General features: G+C 39.3%; 1 protein-coding gene across 3 annotated transcripts in view; it reads right to left on the bottom strand.

Annotated features, from left to right (window-relative positions):
- The window catches only part of adgrl2a (adhesion G protein-coupled receptor L2a), a 190,274-nt gene that overhangs the window by 86,911 nt on the left and 87,875 nt on the right, over positions 1-15,488 (bottom strand). For all 3 annotated transcript variants that reach the window (XM_084164210.1, XM_084164208.1, XM_084164209.1), the window contains exon 3: positions 14,404-14,617. In XM_084164210.1, coding sequence (XP_084020336.1) covers positions 14,404-14,617 — 214 coding nt within the window. The remainder of the gene's footprint in view (positions 1-14,403; positions 14,618-15,488) is intronic.

The following is a 15,488-nucleotide window of genomic DNA, read 5'->3' as shown; positions in this document are numbered from 1 at the left end:
CCATTAAATGACACCATCTGTGATCTGTTAGACAAGTAACTCTTTATCCACATTATAGCAGGGGCTGTAAAGCCATAACACATACGTTTTTCCTGCAGCAGACTGTGATCAATAATGTCAAAAGCTGCACTGAAGTCTAACAAGACAGCCCCCACAATCATTTTATCATCAATTTCTCTCAGTCAATCATTAGTCACTTGTGTAAGTGCTCTGCTTGTTGAGTGTCCTTTCATATAAGCGTGCTGAAAGTCTGTTGTCAGTTTGTTTACTGAAAATAGCATTGTATCTGGTCAAACACAATTTTTCCAGAAGTTTACTAAGGGTTGGTAACATACTATGCAAGTATGCAAGTACTATCACTGTACCGTTTACACCTTCTGTATCCTGTGTATATGACAAATAAACTACCACATGGCCTCACATGTGAATCCTTAAAGAGATGGGTGGGACTAATGCTTAAGCGGGTGTGAATGATGCTGAATGGGTGTAGACAAAGAACATTCAAGGAGCATTTTCTCAAAAGTGGGGTTACAAGTTAATCAACTTTCAAAGGAGAATGACTTTCCCATTGTTCCTCAACTGCAGTGTATGATATACAATTTTCTAGCTCTGAGTCTCTACTTTTATCCAATGTAAAAAATAAAAAAAATAAAAAAATTGCTACATAAGACCGAATCGAGGAAGTCGGTCACACATGTTCCCATATGTTCCCCACTGTAGCCTATGCCACATCGTACATGTTATTATGGGTTTATTATAAAGGGGCTTTTTCTTCAACAGTAAATTTACCACACATCGAATTGCATCTTGGTGCAAGGATTTGTTTACATAAAATGATGGTGTGGGGGACTATAAAAAAACAAAGCCCTGGGGCCTATGATTTCTCAATCAGGCCCTGATACTAAGAAACAATGTATTACTAGTACAATTGTAAATATTAAAATAATAATATAAATTATGTATTATTTTTATGATTAATAATAATATGATTATTATTATTAAAATTGGTCCTAAAACTGTCTATCTTTGCAGGTCCACATCTGTTGGGGAGGGGTCTCAGTGAAATATTTCTGTACAGATTATCCCCCACTTGAGCTGCCTAATTGCTTGCAGCTGGACATTCTAATTGAGCCACAGCAGTCCTTGGGCTATTTTCATAAAATCATGGTGCTCATATAATAAGCCAACTTGATATAAAAACAACTCCTAGTGCCAACAAGATCCATCAAACTCATTGCCTATGTGATACTCTACTCTACAAGACAGCAGTTCATTATGTTGTGAACCGTTTTCCATTAAAGGAGGGCTCATTTAGATGATGTGCTTTCTTATCTCAGATTAGTTTTGGGAAAACATTAAAGAAAGTAATGCCGGCTGTGTCTCCTAAACATATGATGGCACAATTATAAAAGAGAGAACATACATCATTTTATGCCAGTTGTCCCACATATGGACATTTTCAGCTAATTTCAGCTCAAAAAAGGGCAGAGAACAGTAGTCCATTTTGACTTGTGGAAATGTAGAGGATCAGACCTCCTGGCTACAACACTGACTTTGCATTCCAATACCCAGTGAAGTTCATTATATGTTTTGAAGATAATTGATGTTGGCTGCTTAGGCATTGTTTCATTGGATTTTCTTTCCAAATTCAGTCCAATTCTATAAATGGGTAGTTGACATGACCCCCCCCCCCCTTTTTTGTCCATGATGGCAAACACAAATATAACTTAACTTAAATTGGCTAAAATTGTGATATAATACTAAAAGCTTTGATTTTTTATTTGGATCATGAGTAAATTCATGCAGTGTATTATTTGTTTTATTACAATTTTGAACCAAACGTGACCATGGGACAGTCCTATGGTGTGACTGTCCCATGTAAGGTTGTGGTACTTTATGAAAAAATTAACTTCCCTTCACCTACTCTTGTAGTTATAACTCAGAAGTTAATTTCAAGAAACAATAGTCCCCAAGTCTATTCATGATATTACCAAATAGTTCTGATTGATTACATTTTGTCCCTAAAAGCAATGTCCACCTGATGTGACACAATTATGTGATTAAACAAAGAGACAGAATTTGGGCACCATTGTGCTGGGGATGGTTCTCTTGCAATGAGAAAGTACAGAAGACATGGCTGGAGCACATGGCCTGAACAGATTGTAAACTTTATCAGAAATATTTATCAAAATATTGCACTTCTCTGCCATTGACATAAAAGAGGTCAGTTTCTTAGTCATTTGATGTAATGCCTTTTGAATTGATATATGAAAATAATTCATATTTTTTTAAACAATTTAAGTATAAAATGAAATGAAAACATGTTGTGGTGAAATCATATGGAAGGCTTACTGTTAAAAATAAGGCCCAAAATGGACCACACAGCCTGAGTTTTCTAACTGTGTGACAGTTTTTTTCCCCCATGGTGTGACATGAGGTGTCACACCTGAGGAAATACAGTAGCTGTCACTCCTGGGGACATAACCAATTAATACACTTCTATAATGAACTTTTAAAAATGTATTCTTCATCAAAAACATTTATTGCCATTAGATCTATTTGTATCCTGTTGCAATTTGGATCCTTTTAAGTTGTTCAGAGAGCAATATTTATATACTTTATTCATTCTCCCATGCCTGGTTTCTCACTCTCGGCAGGTGACCATTCCTCTGGTGACCTCTGAGTCTGTCTCTGCCCTCTGTGGAGGGTCCCAAAAAAATGATCTGGCCCTAGTGATGGTGCAGGTAGATACAGTGCCTTCAGAAAGTATTCACACTCCTTGAATCTTTCCACATTTTTTGTGTTACAGCCTGCTTTTGTGTCACTGACCTACCCACACTATCCCCCATAATGTCAAAGTGGAATTACTATATGTTTTTAAAAATGTTTACAAAGTCATAAAACATGAAAAGTTTAAATGTCTTTAGTCAATAAGAATTCAACCCCTTTGTTATGGCAAGCCTAAATAAGTTCAGGAGTAAAAATGATGTAACAAGTCACATAATAAGTTGCATGGACTCACTCTGTGTGCAATAACAGTGTTTAACATGACTACCTAATTTCTGCACCACACAAATACAACTATCTGTAAGGTCCCTCAGTCGAGCAGTGCATTTCAACCTCAGAATCAACCACAAAGAACAGGGAGGTTTTCCTATGCCTCGCAAAGAAGGGCACCTGTTGATAGATGGGTAAAAAATAAAGCAGACATTGAATATCCCTTTGAGCATGGTGAAGTTATTAATTACACTTTGGATGGTGTATCAATACACCCAGTCACTACAAAGATACAGGCGTCCTTCCTAACTCAGTTGCCGGAAAGGAAGGAAACCGCTCAGGGATTTCACCATGAGGCCAATCATGACTTTAAAACAGTTACAGAGTTTAATGGCTGTGATAGGAGAAATCTGAGGATGGATCAACAAACATTGTAGTTACTCCACAATACTAACCTAATTGACAGAGTGAAAAGAAGGAAGCCTGTACAGCATTTTATTTTTTCAAAACATGCATCCTGTTTGCAATAAGGCACTAAAGTAAAACTGCAAAACATGTGGCAAAGAAATCAACTTTATGTCCTGAATACAAAGCGTTGGGGCAAATCCAACATAACACATCACTGAGTACCACTTCATATTTTGTTAACTGGGGAGTATTTTTTTTTGGATAAACAGACACTGGGAGACAAATTCACCTTTCAGCAGGACAATGACCTAAAACACAAGGCCAAATATACACTAGAGTTGCTTACCAAGACGACATTCAATGTTCCTGAGTGGCCTAGTTATATTTTTGACTCAAATGAGCTTTAAAATCTATGACAAGACTTGAAAATGGCTGTCTAGCAATTATCAACAACCAACTTGACAGAGCTTGAATAATTTTTTTAAGAATAATGTACAAATATTGTACAATCCAGGTGTACAAAAGCTCTTAGAGACATACCCAGAAAGACTCACTGCTGTAATCGCTGCCAAAGGTGATTCTACCATGTATTGACTCAGTGGTGTGAGTAGTTATGTAAATTGAATAGTTTTGTATTTAATTTTCAATACATTTGGAAACATGTCCCAAAACATGTTTTCACTTTGTCATTATGTGGTATTATGTGTAGATGGGTGAGATTTTTATTTAATTAATCCATTTTGAATTCAGGCTGTAACACAACAAAATGTGGAATAAGTCATGGGGTATGAATACTTTCTGAAGGCACTGTATTGGGGATCGGCTATGGTGCTCCCATTCCTGGTTCTCACTCCCTGCATTAGACCATCCATCCCCTTGGTCCTTCTCTGTCTGTCGTACCAGTTTCACTCCTCCTGACCGATTGCTACATGATCCACCCTGGGAGGGCCCCCATCAGCCGTGCCTCTTTTGGAGACTTCCCCCCTGCTCTCCAACACGCCCGGCTGGCCTCACTCCGAACAAGACCCAGTCAACCCATCCGTCTCAGTGGTCCTCCGATAGCGTTCTAATGCAGGGCATGGCCCACCTAAGCAGCGTGCCGGGGGGGGGGGGGGGTGCCCCTGCGCTTCGCTGTGCTCCCAGGTAAACCTCAATGTTGCGGGGCCTACCTGGTTGATCCTGCCAGCATTTTCTATCAAATCAAATCAAAGCAAATTTGCGCCGACTACAACAGGTTTACACCTTACCGTGAAATGCTTACTTACAAGCCCTTACACAACAATGCAGTTTAAAAAAAGTTAAGAAAATACTTACTAAATAAATTAAAGTAAAAAAAGTAACACAATAAAATAACAATAACAAGGCTATATACAGGGGGTAACGGTACCGAGTCAATGTGTGAGGGTACAGGTTAGCCGAGGTAACTGAGGTAATATGTACAGTACCAGTCAAAAGTCTGGACACACTTATTCATTCAAGGGTTTTTCTTTATTTTCACTATTTTCTACCTTGTTGAATAACGGGGCGGCAGGTAGCTTAGTGGTTAAGAGCATTGTACCAGTAAGCGAAAGGTCGCTGGTTCTAATCCCCGAGCCAACTAGGTGAAAAATATGTCGATGTGCCCTTGAGCAAGGCACTTAACCCTAATTGCTCCTGTAAGTCGATCTGGATAAGAGCATCTGCTAAATGACCAATTTATTTAATTTAGTGAAGAGATCAAAACTATGAAATAACACATATGGAATCATGTAGTAACAAAAAAAGTGTTTAAAAAATCTAAATATATTTTAGATTCTTCAAAGTAGCCACCCTTTGCCTTGGTGACAGCTTTGCACATTCTTGGCATTCTCTCAACCAGCTTCACCTGGAATGATTTTCCAACAGTCTTGAAGGAGTTCCCACATATGCTGAGCACTTGTTGGCTGCTTTTCCTTCACTTTGCGGTCCAACTCATCCCAAACCATCTCAATTGGTTAGAGGTCAGGTGATTGTGGAGGTCAGGTCATCTGATGCAGCACTCCATCACTCTCCTTCTTGGTAAAATAGCCTTTACACAGCCTGGAGTTGTGTTGGGTCATTGTCCTGTTGAAAAACAAATGATAGTCCCACTAAGCCCAAAACAGATGGGATGGCGTATCACTGCAGAATGCTGTGGTAGCCATGCTGGTTAAGTGTGCCTCTAATTTAAATAAATCACAGACAGTGTCACGAGCAAAGCACCCCCACACCATCACACCTCCTCCTCCATGATTCACAGTGGGAACTACACACGCGGACATAATCCGTTCACAAAGACACGGCGGTTGGAACCAAAAATCTCAAAATTGTACTCCAGACCAAAGGACAGATTTCCACCTGTTTAATGTCCGTTGCTCATGTTTCTTGGCCCAAGCAAGTCTCTTCTTCTTATTGGTGTCCTTTAGTATTGTTTTTTTTTGTTGTTGCAGCAATTCGACCATGAAGGGCTGATTCACGCAGTCTCCTCTGAACAGTTGATGTTGAGATGTGTCTGTTACTGCAATTTCTGAGGCTGGTAACTCTAATTAACTTATTGTCTGCAGCAGAGGCAACTCTAGGTCTTCCTTTCCTGTGGCGGTACTCATGAGAGCCAGTTTCATCATAGCGTTTGATGGTTTTTGCGACTGCACTTGAAGAAACTTTGAAAGTTCTTGAAATGTTCCGTATTGACTGACCTTCATGTCTTAAAATAATGACGGACTTCCGTTTCTCTTTGCTTATTTGAGCTGTTCTCGCCATAATATGGACTTGGTCTTTTAGCAAATAGGGCTATCTTCTGTATACCCCCCCCTACCTTGTCACAACACAACTGATTGGCTCAAACTCATTACGAAGGTAAGAAATTCCACAAATTAACTTTTAACAAGGCACACCTGTTCATTGAAATGCATTCCATGTGACTACCTCATGAAGCTGGTTGCGAGAATGCCAAGAGTGTGCAAAGCTGTCATCAAGGCAAAGGGTGGCTACTTTGAAGAATCTCAAATATAAAATATATTTTGATTTGTTAAACACTTTTTTGGTTACTACATGATTCCAAATGTGTTATTTCATAGTTTTGATGTCTTCACTATTATTCTACAATGTAGAAAATAGTAAAAATAAAGAAAAACCCTGGAATGAGTAGGTGTGTCCAAACTTTTGACTGGTACTGTACATGTAGGTAAAGGTAAAGTGACTATGCATATATAATAAACAGCGAGTAGCAGCAGTGTAAAAAATGCAAATAGTCCGGGTAGCCATTTGATTAATTGTTCAGCAGTCTTAAGGCTTGGGGGATAGAAGCTGTTAAGGAGCCTTTTGGACCTAGACTTGGCGCTCCGGTACCATTTGCCGTGCGGTAGCAGAGAGAACAGTCTATGACTTGCGTGACTGGAGTCTTTGACAATTTTTTGGGCCTTCCTCTGTCACCGCCTAGTATAGAGGTCCTGGATGGCAGGAAGCTTGGCCCCAGTGATGTACTGGGCCGTACGCACTACCCTCTGTAGCACCTTTTGGTCGGATGCCGAGCAGTTGCCATACCAGGAGGTGATGCAACTGGTAAGGATGCTCTCTATGGTGCAGCTGTAGAACTTTTTGAGGATCTGGGGACCCATGACAAATCTTTTCAGTCTCCTGAGGGGGAATAGGTGTTGTCGTGCCCTCTTCACGTACCAAAGATTAAGCCAAGCAAGTCCAAAGACTAAGTGAAACTGTGAATGGCTCATTAAATCAGTTATGGTTTGATTGATCGGTCCAATTTTACTTGGATAACTGTGGCAAATCTAGAGCTGAGATATGCCAACAAGTGCTGAACTTCGGGAATGGGTGCATTTAGCAGACCCAAAATAATTTTTACACAGAAAGAGCAGGTCATTTCCATGTAAAAGAACCCATGAGCACCAACATGTGAAGTTCATAGGAGCATGTCAAAGTGGGTGTCAAATTAAAGCTAAGAGTATGTTTTTGAAATTATGACATTTATACAAAATTTAACCATTATCCATCCTAAAAATGTGAAATAAGCAAAGGCTTTGATTTCTGATCAAACAGATGGAAAAGGGGTCTTAGAAAACATCTATCAGTAAAAGTCTTAAAAAGTATTAGACATACAGTTGAAATCGGAAGATTACATACACTTAAGTTGGAGTCATTAAAACTCGTTTTTCAACCAATCCACAAATTTCTTGTTAACAAACTATAGTTTTGGCAAGTCGGTTAGGACATCTACTTTGTGCATGACACAACTAATTTTTGCAACAATTGTTTACAGACAGATTATTTCACTTATAATTCACTGTATCGCAATTCCAGTGGGTCAGATGTTTACATACACTAAGTTGACTTTGCCTTTAAACAGCTTGGAACATTCCAGAAAATGACGTCATGGCTTTAGAAGCTTCTGATAGGGTAATTGATATAATTTGAGTCAATTGGAGGTATACCTGTGGATGTATTTCAAGGCCTACCTTTCCAAACACCTGAAGGTACCACGTTCATCTGTACAAACAATAGTATGCAAGTATGAACAACATGGGACCACGCAGCCGTCGTACTGCTCAGGAAGGAGACGTGTTCTGTCTCCTAGAGATAAATGTACTTTGTTGCGAAAAGTGCAAATCAATCCCAGAACAACAGAAAAGGACCTTGTGAAGATGCTGGAGGAAACAGGTACAAAAGTATCTATGTCCACAGTAAAACAAGTCCTATATCGACATAACCTGAAAGGCCACTCAGCAAGGAAGAAGCCACCGCTCCAAAACCGCCATAAAAAAGCCAGACTACAGTTTGCAACTGCACATGGGGACAAAGATCGTACTTTTTGGAGAAATGTCCTCTGGTCTGATTAAACAAAAATAGAACTGTTTGGCCATCATGACCATCGTTATGTTTGGAGGAAAAAGGGGGTAACTTGCAAGCTGAAGAACACCCTCCCAACCGTGTTGCATGGGGTGGCAGCATCATGCTGTGGGGGTGCTTTGCTGCAGGAGGGACTGGTGCACTAAACAAAATAGATGGCATCATGAGGAAGGAAAATGATGTGTATATATATTGAAGCAACATCTCAAGACATCAGTCAGGAAGTTAAAGCTTGGTCGCAAATGGGTCTTCCAAATGGACAATGACCCCAAGCATACTTCCAAAGTTGTGGCAAAATTGCTTAAGGACAACAAAGTCAAGGTCTTGGAGTGGCCATCACAAAGCCCTGACCTCAATCCTATAGAAAATGTGTGGGCAGAACTGAAAAAGTGTGTGCGAGCAAGGAGGCCTACGAACCTGACTCAGTTACACCAGCTCTGTCAGGAGGAATGGGCCAAACTTCACCTAACTTATTGTGGGAAGCTTGTGGAAGGCTACCCAAAATGTTTGACCCAAGTTAAACAATTTAAAGGCAATACACTCAATTAGTATTTGGTAGCATGTAAACTTCTGACCCACTGGGAATGTGATGAAAGAAATAAAATCTGAAAGAAATAATTCTCTACTATTACTCTGACATTTCACTTTCTTAAAATAAAGTGGTAATCCTAACTGACCTAAAACAGGGAATTTTTTGTAGGATTAAATGTCAGGAATTGTGAAAAACTGAGTTTAAATGTATTTGGCTAAGGTGTATGTAAACTTCCGACTTCAACAGTCAATGTGTCATGTCATCGTTGACACCCCATTCTTTCTGCAGACATCGTTGAATCTTAATTCTGAGCAGATTTTGGAAAACATGGACAAATAAAAAAAACGAAATTCAGTTACCAAAACTTGAGCACAGTTCTACCAGTAAATGTTTTTTTTGTAAAATGTTCAGTGCAAATTGTTAAAAGTAGTCCTTGTGCATAGAGTTGTGTCATGACTCTCCTGACAGTGGATCAAAGCTAGGCAAATGTTTGAAGATAGCCAGACCCCCTCTCTCCCACAGAAGAGGGGAAGGGGGGGCTGTGCAAGGTCTTGACACCTTAACACTGAGTCGTAAATTTAAGCAGGAGAGAACTCTCTCCCTAGCTCTCCAGTGTTGAGAAAATAATGCCCTTGTCTAGAGAGAAAGTTTTGCCGCCAAATCCTTTTTCCCTAAAAAGTGAACATTGGAACATTCATTTCTATCATCCGAATGTTAAGAATGGTCAGTGAGGACCTAAATAATAATCATGACATATTGTTTATTATTTTGTGATGTCAGGATGGTATAGCGAAATAACTGTAACTCGGAAAGTGTACACATTGTATTTGTCAAGTTTACATCTAAATTTTGTATAAAATATATGATTAAGTGAGAGAGTATTTTGGTGAAGATAGGAATGTGATTTTAGTCTTCTAATAAGATAATAGTTTTTCATATAAACTTTTGCCCAGTCAGTAACCACGCCCCAATGGAGCACAGACATTGTGTCGGCGTGATGGAACGCCCCCTTTTTACCTAAAGATAAAAAGCCACTCAGACCAGGAAGCATGGAGCTGTGGCTACATGGCTTAAAATGGTTAGACCAGAAAGACCAGTAGACATGAAGCGTGAGCTAAACGTTACAAATGGTTGAAACTCTGAGACCAGAAAACGTGAGACGGTAGTCTACACATTTAAAATGGTTAGAACTTGGGAAGAAGAAGATCCCATCTCAGACAATCACAGGTGCACCTGAAGTATCTTTTCTATTTGAACCCTCCACTCCAAGCCAGGACAACTTAAGAAGAAGGACATTGTGACCTCTAGTGGATAATCAGAGCCATACAAGTAAGCTCAGCGAAGACCCAGCAAAAATCTCATTTCCAAGAGGGCTTGGGTCCACAGAGATAGACGAGCGGCAAACACATAAATACATTCATTGGTTTCTTACATTCATTGTCCATTAAAATAACATCAAATTGATCAGAAATACAGTGCAGACATTGTTAATGTTGTAAATGGCTATTGTAGCTGGAAACTGCAGATTTTTTATGGAATATCTACATAGGCGTACAGAGGCCCATTATCAGCAACCATCAGTCCTGTGTTCCAATGGCACGTTGTGTTTGCTAATCCAAGTTTATCATTTTAAAAGGCTAATTGATAATTAGAAAACACTTTTGCAATCATGTTAGCACAGCTGAACACTGTTGTGCTGATTAAAGATGCAATAAAACTGGCCTTCTTGAGACTACTTGAGTATCTAGAGCATCAGCAATGGTGGGTTTGATTACAGGCTCAAAATGGCCAGAAACAAATAACTTTCTTCTGAAACTTGTCAGTCTATTCTGTTCTGAGAAATGAAGGCTATTCCATGCGAGAAATTGCCAAGAAACTGAAGATCTCATACAACGCTGTGTACTACTCCCTTCACAGAACAGTGCAAACTGTCTCAAACCAGAATAGAAAGAGGAGTGGGAGGCCCCGGTGCACTACTGAGCAAGAGGACAAATACATTAGAGTGTCTAGTTTGAGAAACAGACGCCTCACAGGTCCTCAACTGGCAGCTTCATTAAATAGTACCTGCAAAATACCAGTCTCAACGTCAACAGTGAAGAGGCGACTCCGGGATGCTGACCTTCTAGGCAGAGTTGCAAAGAAAAAGCCATATCTCAGACTGGCCAATAAAATGAAAAGATTAAGATGGGCAGTCTGAGATATGGCTTTTTCTTTGCAAATCTGCCTAGAAGGTCAGCAACCCGGAGTCGCCTCTTCACTGTTGACGTTGAGACTGGTGTTTTGCGGGTACTATTTGCATCTTCAAAGTGGTAGGTATGTTGTGTAAATCAAATTATACAAATTTTAATTCCAGGTTGTAAGGCAACAATATAGAAAAAATGCCAAGGGGGGTGAATACTTTCGCAAGCCACTGTAACTTTTAAGAAGGCACAACTGTTAATTGAAATGCATTCCAGGTGACTACCTCATGAAGCTGGTTGAGAGAATGCCAAGAGTGTACAAAGCCGTCATAAAGGCAAAGGGTGGCTATTTGAAGAATATAAAATATAATATGATTGATTTGTTTAACACTTTTTTGGTTACTACATGATTCCATATGTGTTATTTCATAGTTTTGAAGTCTTCACTATTATTCTACAATGTAGAAAATAGTAAGAATAAAGAAAAACCCTTGAATGAGTAGGTGTGTCCAAACTTTTGACTGGTACTGTATGTACTCTGTGTTATTATTTAGTTAGCTAGTAAATAAATAATTAAGCCAATTTGAGTATTGCTGACACATAAGTAAGGTTACGGTTCTTGCGGATTCAAGAAATATGCGACGTTCAGAATGAGACTGATATGAGGTAATGATTAATAAGTGACTGTTATCGATATATAACATATATGTATCTTTTAGAGTTAAATTTGGGAGATGGTAACTCTATAAACAACTTATTCCGTGGTGCCCCAAATTCCTAATGAGTTAATTGTTACATTATTCATTTAATCGAGTAACAATTAAACATAGTTAGTTGATTCGATAAATAACAGTCATCACATTAACGAAAGTCACGTCACAACAGTTGGATGGTTTATTAAACTTTGAAATCAATGGTTTTTGTTTGGCATACTTTTTAAGTGGATAATCTGAGTCTCTGTTACTGTGGAATTGCCCCGCATTTCATTAATGCCAAATGTGGTTCTTGGGTGCAAATTCAAGCTGCCCGTAATGATAGTATTATGAAAATGTATTGTTTTGCATTCATCCATTAATAAGTTATGCAAACAATATGTTATTATAGTGTGAAGACTATATAAAAGAAAACATACTACTCACCCCTAACTTCAAATACAGTAATTTTCCGTGGCTTTCATATAAAGCATGTATTGATGTCAATGGAAGATTTTCACAAAATATGATGTTATTTAGTGTTAGCATTTGGCTCACCGTGATACCGTGGTGTGAATGGTCAGAATTGTTTTTCTTTTTTATTTAATTAATTAACTTTTATGGACAAGGTCTCCATTAAAAACAAAACAAAAATAGATAAATATTAACGTCAATGCAACCGAAAGCAGTCACTCGCTGATACAGTATACTCGCTGATGGAAGCCAGCAAGTATATTCAACACTGAAACAATGGAGGGTAATTATCCCATAGACACCTTTGTAAAGTTTGTGGAACCATTGACTTTGTTCTAACGAGATACATCCTTTTCACATTATTGTGCCGACCCCATCCGTACTCTGCTAGCTCTGATTTATTATTTTCACATTGCCCCTACCAGCACGGTTCCAGAAACGATGGTGGATGTTTAACCAGGACCGTGCAGTCAGAGGAGTTTGGCTTGGTTCGGCTATTAGAGGCTTGAAAAGGCTATTAGAGGCTTGGGTGAAAAGATGTTGGAGAACGTGTAAGGACAATGTTTGATCCAGTGGGCAATTTCTCTGTGACTATATGTCTGAGCCTGTGTGCTACTCAGCAGGGTCACACACGGGGTATTAAAGCCTCTCAGGCCGGATCGACCGTGGGAGTCAGCTATATGACTTCATCAAATACGAGTTGACAATAACCGCCCTGAATACAACGGCAACTCTGTTTTATTTCATTATTTCTTATTTCCCCAGACAGATTTGCCAGAGTTGCTGACAGCCTCAAATGATCCAATATCTTGGGTTGTGGCGCTCGTATGTCATGCCATCCCATGCACTTTGTCTCACTGCAACCCTGTGTGACAAGCCTTGTGTATTAAGATGCACAATTATACTACGGGTTGTTTACTGAGGTGTGTAGGTGTTCATATCTATTCAAGCCACATTCAAGCGATGCTTTGTATAGTCAGAGAAAGTGGTCATTATTATGATATTAGTCCATTTTGTATTATGAAAATCAGTGTATTGCTAAAAAGACTCTCCTGTGCCCTCTACTACGAATATAGTTAGAGTTAGCGAGGTAACTTTGGTCAACTCTTGAGTTCAACTTCGGATAACCGGTACCAAGAAAGTGGCTCACTTTCTAGCCAGGTAAATTTCTATGGCAACGAATCCTTCAGATCTAACCTGCTTCGGGGCAGGCTAACTCAGGGTTAACTAAATGTATCCTGAACTAAGTGTTTAAGCCGCGAGTTGAGGACCAATGAAATCAGATTCTCTCCCTCTCGCAAAGATTGCGTCATCATCCATTTCATTTGAGGAAGACAATTGATTAAATATTTTATTACTCAAATGTGTTTTGTGTGTTAAAACATAGTAATGTTAACATACCTATCACATCACACATTTAGTAATGACAAATGCATTTGGAACTTCACGCACAGTAAAATGTCTGTATGACTTAATACAATTATTTGATCGATAGGAGTGGGGAAAAAGGTGCTTGTGCATTGATAACCACACCAAAGCACGCCAAAGTAATAAAATAAAGACACCACTTCTAAAAGTATATTTCACACGATAGCCTGCTGAATTTGCAATATAACTTTTCTTTCATTTTGATTTTGGCACAAATTAAAATGTGGCACTAACTTGCCCATGGACTGATGTTTCAGCAGTGTCTCAATGAACACCCATACAGAAAACTCATGCATTATAATACACACTGAGTATACCAAACATTAGCCAAGTGTGACATGCACGCGCAGTTACAAGCCTGCTAGAGTTAGGGGCAGGTGGACAAGCAATATCCACTGTCATAGTATGGATGAAGCCTGAGCTGGAATAGGACGCTAACTGAAGATTAGTAGATCTAGCTTGCTTCATAGTATACCCTTCTGTAGTGTGTAGTCCACAGACTCCTGTCTGTACAATACAGACTGTTATGTAGTGTGTAGTCTACAGACTCCCCTGTAGCAGACACTGGGCATCTGGGAGCATACAGTGGCCATTCCTGCCAAGGAGTCTGACCTTAGTCTTGCAATAGGATTTGCCAATGAAAGCAGTCGGAGAAGAGCAATCTCTTAATGCTGAGTGAATTTGGGTTGGTTATGTCTGGGGGAAGTCAAAACTCATTGAAATTATATTGCTGATAACTGAATATTGATATCCCATTTTGATTCTGACCATGTGTTAATCCAAATTGATTACAATGAAAAACAACAGTTCCCATCAGGCATTGCAGTGGGTTTACCTTTGTGACATGATCTTGTAGGCGTCCGGGAGATAGCAGTTGATGTTCTCCATCTGGAAGGGGTCAGCGTCGCAGATCTTGTCGTCAGTTCGGCCGTAGTTGGCACTTTCGATCATGATGACATCACTTCCTGGACAGCGTAGGTCGATCGGATAACCCTCACAAGACAGCTCTCTCCGCACTAAGCCGAACGGCAGGGCAGCCCGGCTAAACCCTGAGGGAACAGAAGAGTCTTCTATCAGTACAAAAGAAAATCAAAGAGAGAAATGTAGCCACTCTGAAAAAGACACTGGATATGATTCACCAAGGCTGTAGACTGGAAAAGGGCTAAGATCTACAAAACGTGCTTGGCTAAGCCAGGGATATGAGAAGACAGAACTTTCATCTCACAATTACAGTTCTGGAGAACTGTTATATCATTAAGTGTTTTTTAGAGAACATACAATACAGTACACCCTTATTCAGAATCCATAAAAATGTGTGAAAGAGACATGCAGTGCCAAATTAAATGGCCAGTAGTAGAGCATCCCTGTTTTTAGAACACTTGTACACGTACAACCCCATTAGTATGCCACTGGCGTGAACAAACACAGTTGTGACTGACCGTCAAAGGTGTAAAAGAAAATGTTATAAAGCAGCATGAACTCTCAACCAATTGATCCTGAAATCAATGATGAATGTGAAAACTCTCCTTTGGATACCATGTTCATCATTTGAAGCATTTTGATTAAAAGTTTCAGACTCTCCTTTTTAACTGAAATGTTGTGTATCAATTAGCTTTAAGGACACCATTTCAAGCACTGCATTTAAGTTTCCTTTATTCCCGCCAGCATTGAAACGCATTACAATAACAAACTCTATATTTGGAATTTTGCGGTTTATTTGCAATACTTTTTCTATCAGGGAAGAAATAGCAAACCAAGCATCTCAACAACATGAAGTGTAATTTAATACATTTTTCAGCCCTGACAATCAAAGGAGGACTTGTGCTCTGAAAATGTGAACACGGCCAAATACAGTTGAAGTCGGAAGTTTACATACACTTAGGTTGGAGTCATTAAAACTCGTTTTTCAACCACTCCACA

Source organism: Coregonus lavaretus (assembly GCF_964263955.1).
Source record: "Coregonus lavaretus genome assembly, chromosome: 6".
In the NCBI taxonomy this organism is placed as follows: domain Eukaryota; kingdom Metazoa; phylum Chordata; class Actinopteri; order Salmoniformes; family Salmonidae; genus Coregonus; species Coregonus lavaretus.
This window is presented reverse-complemented; position numbering and strand designations above follow the sequence as displayed.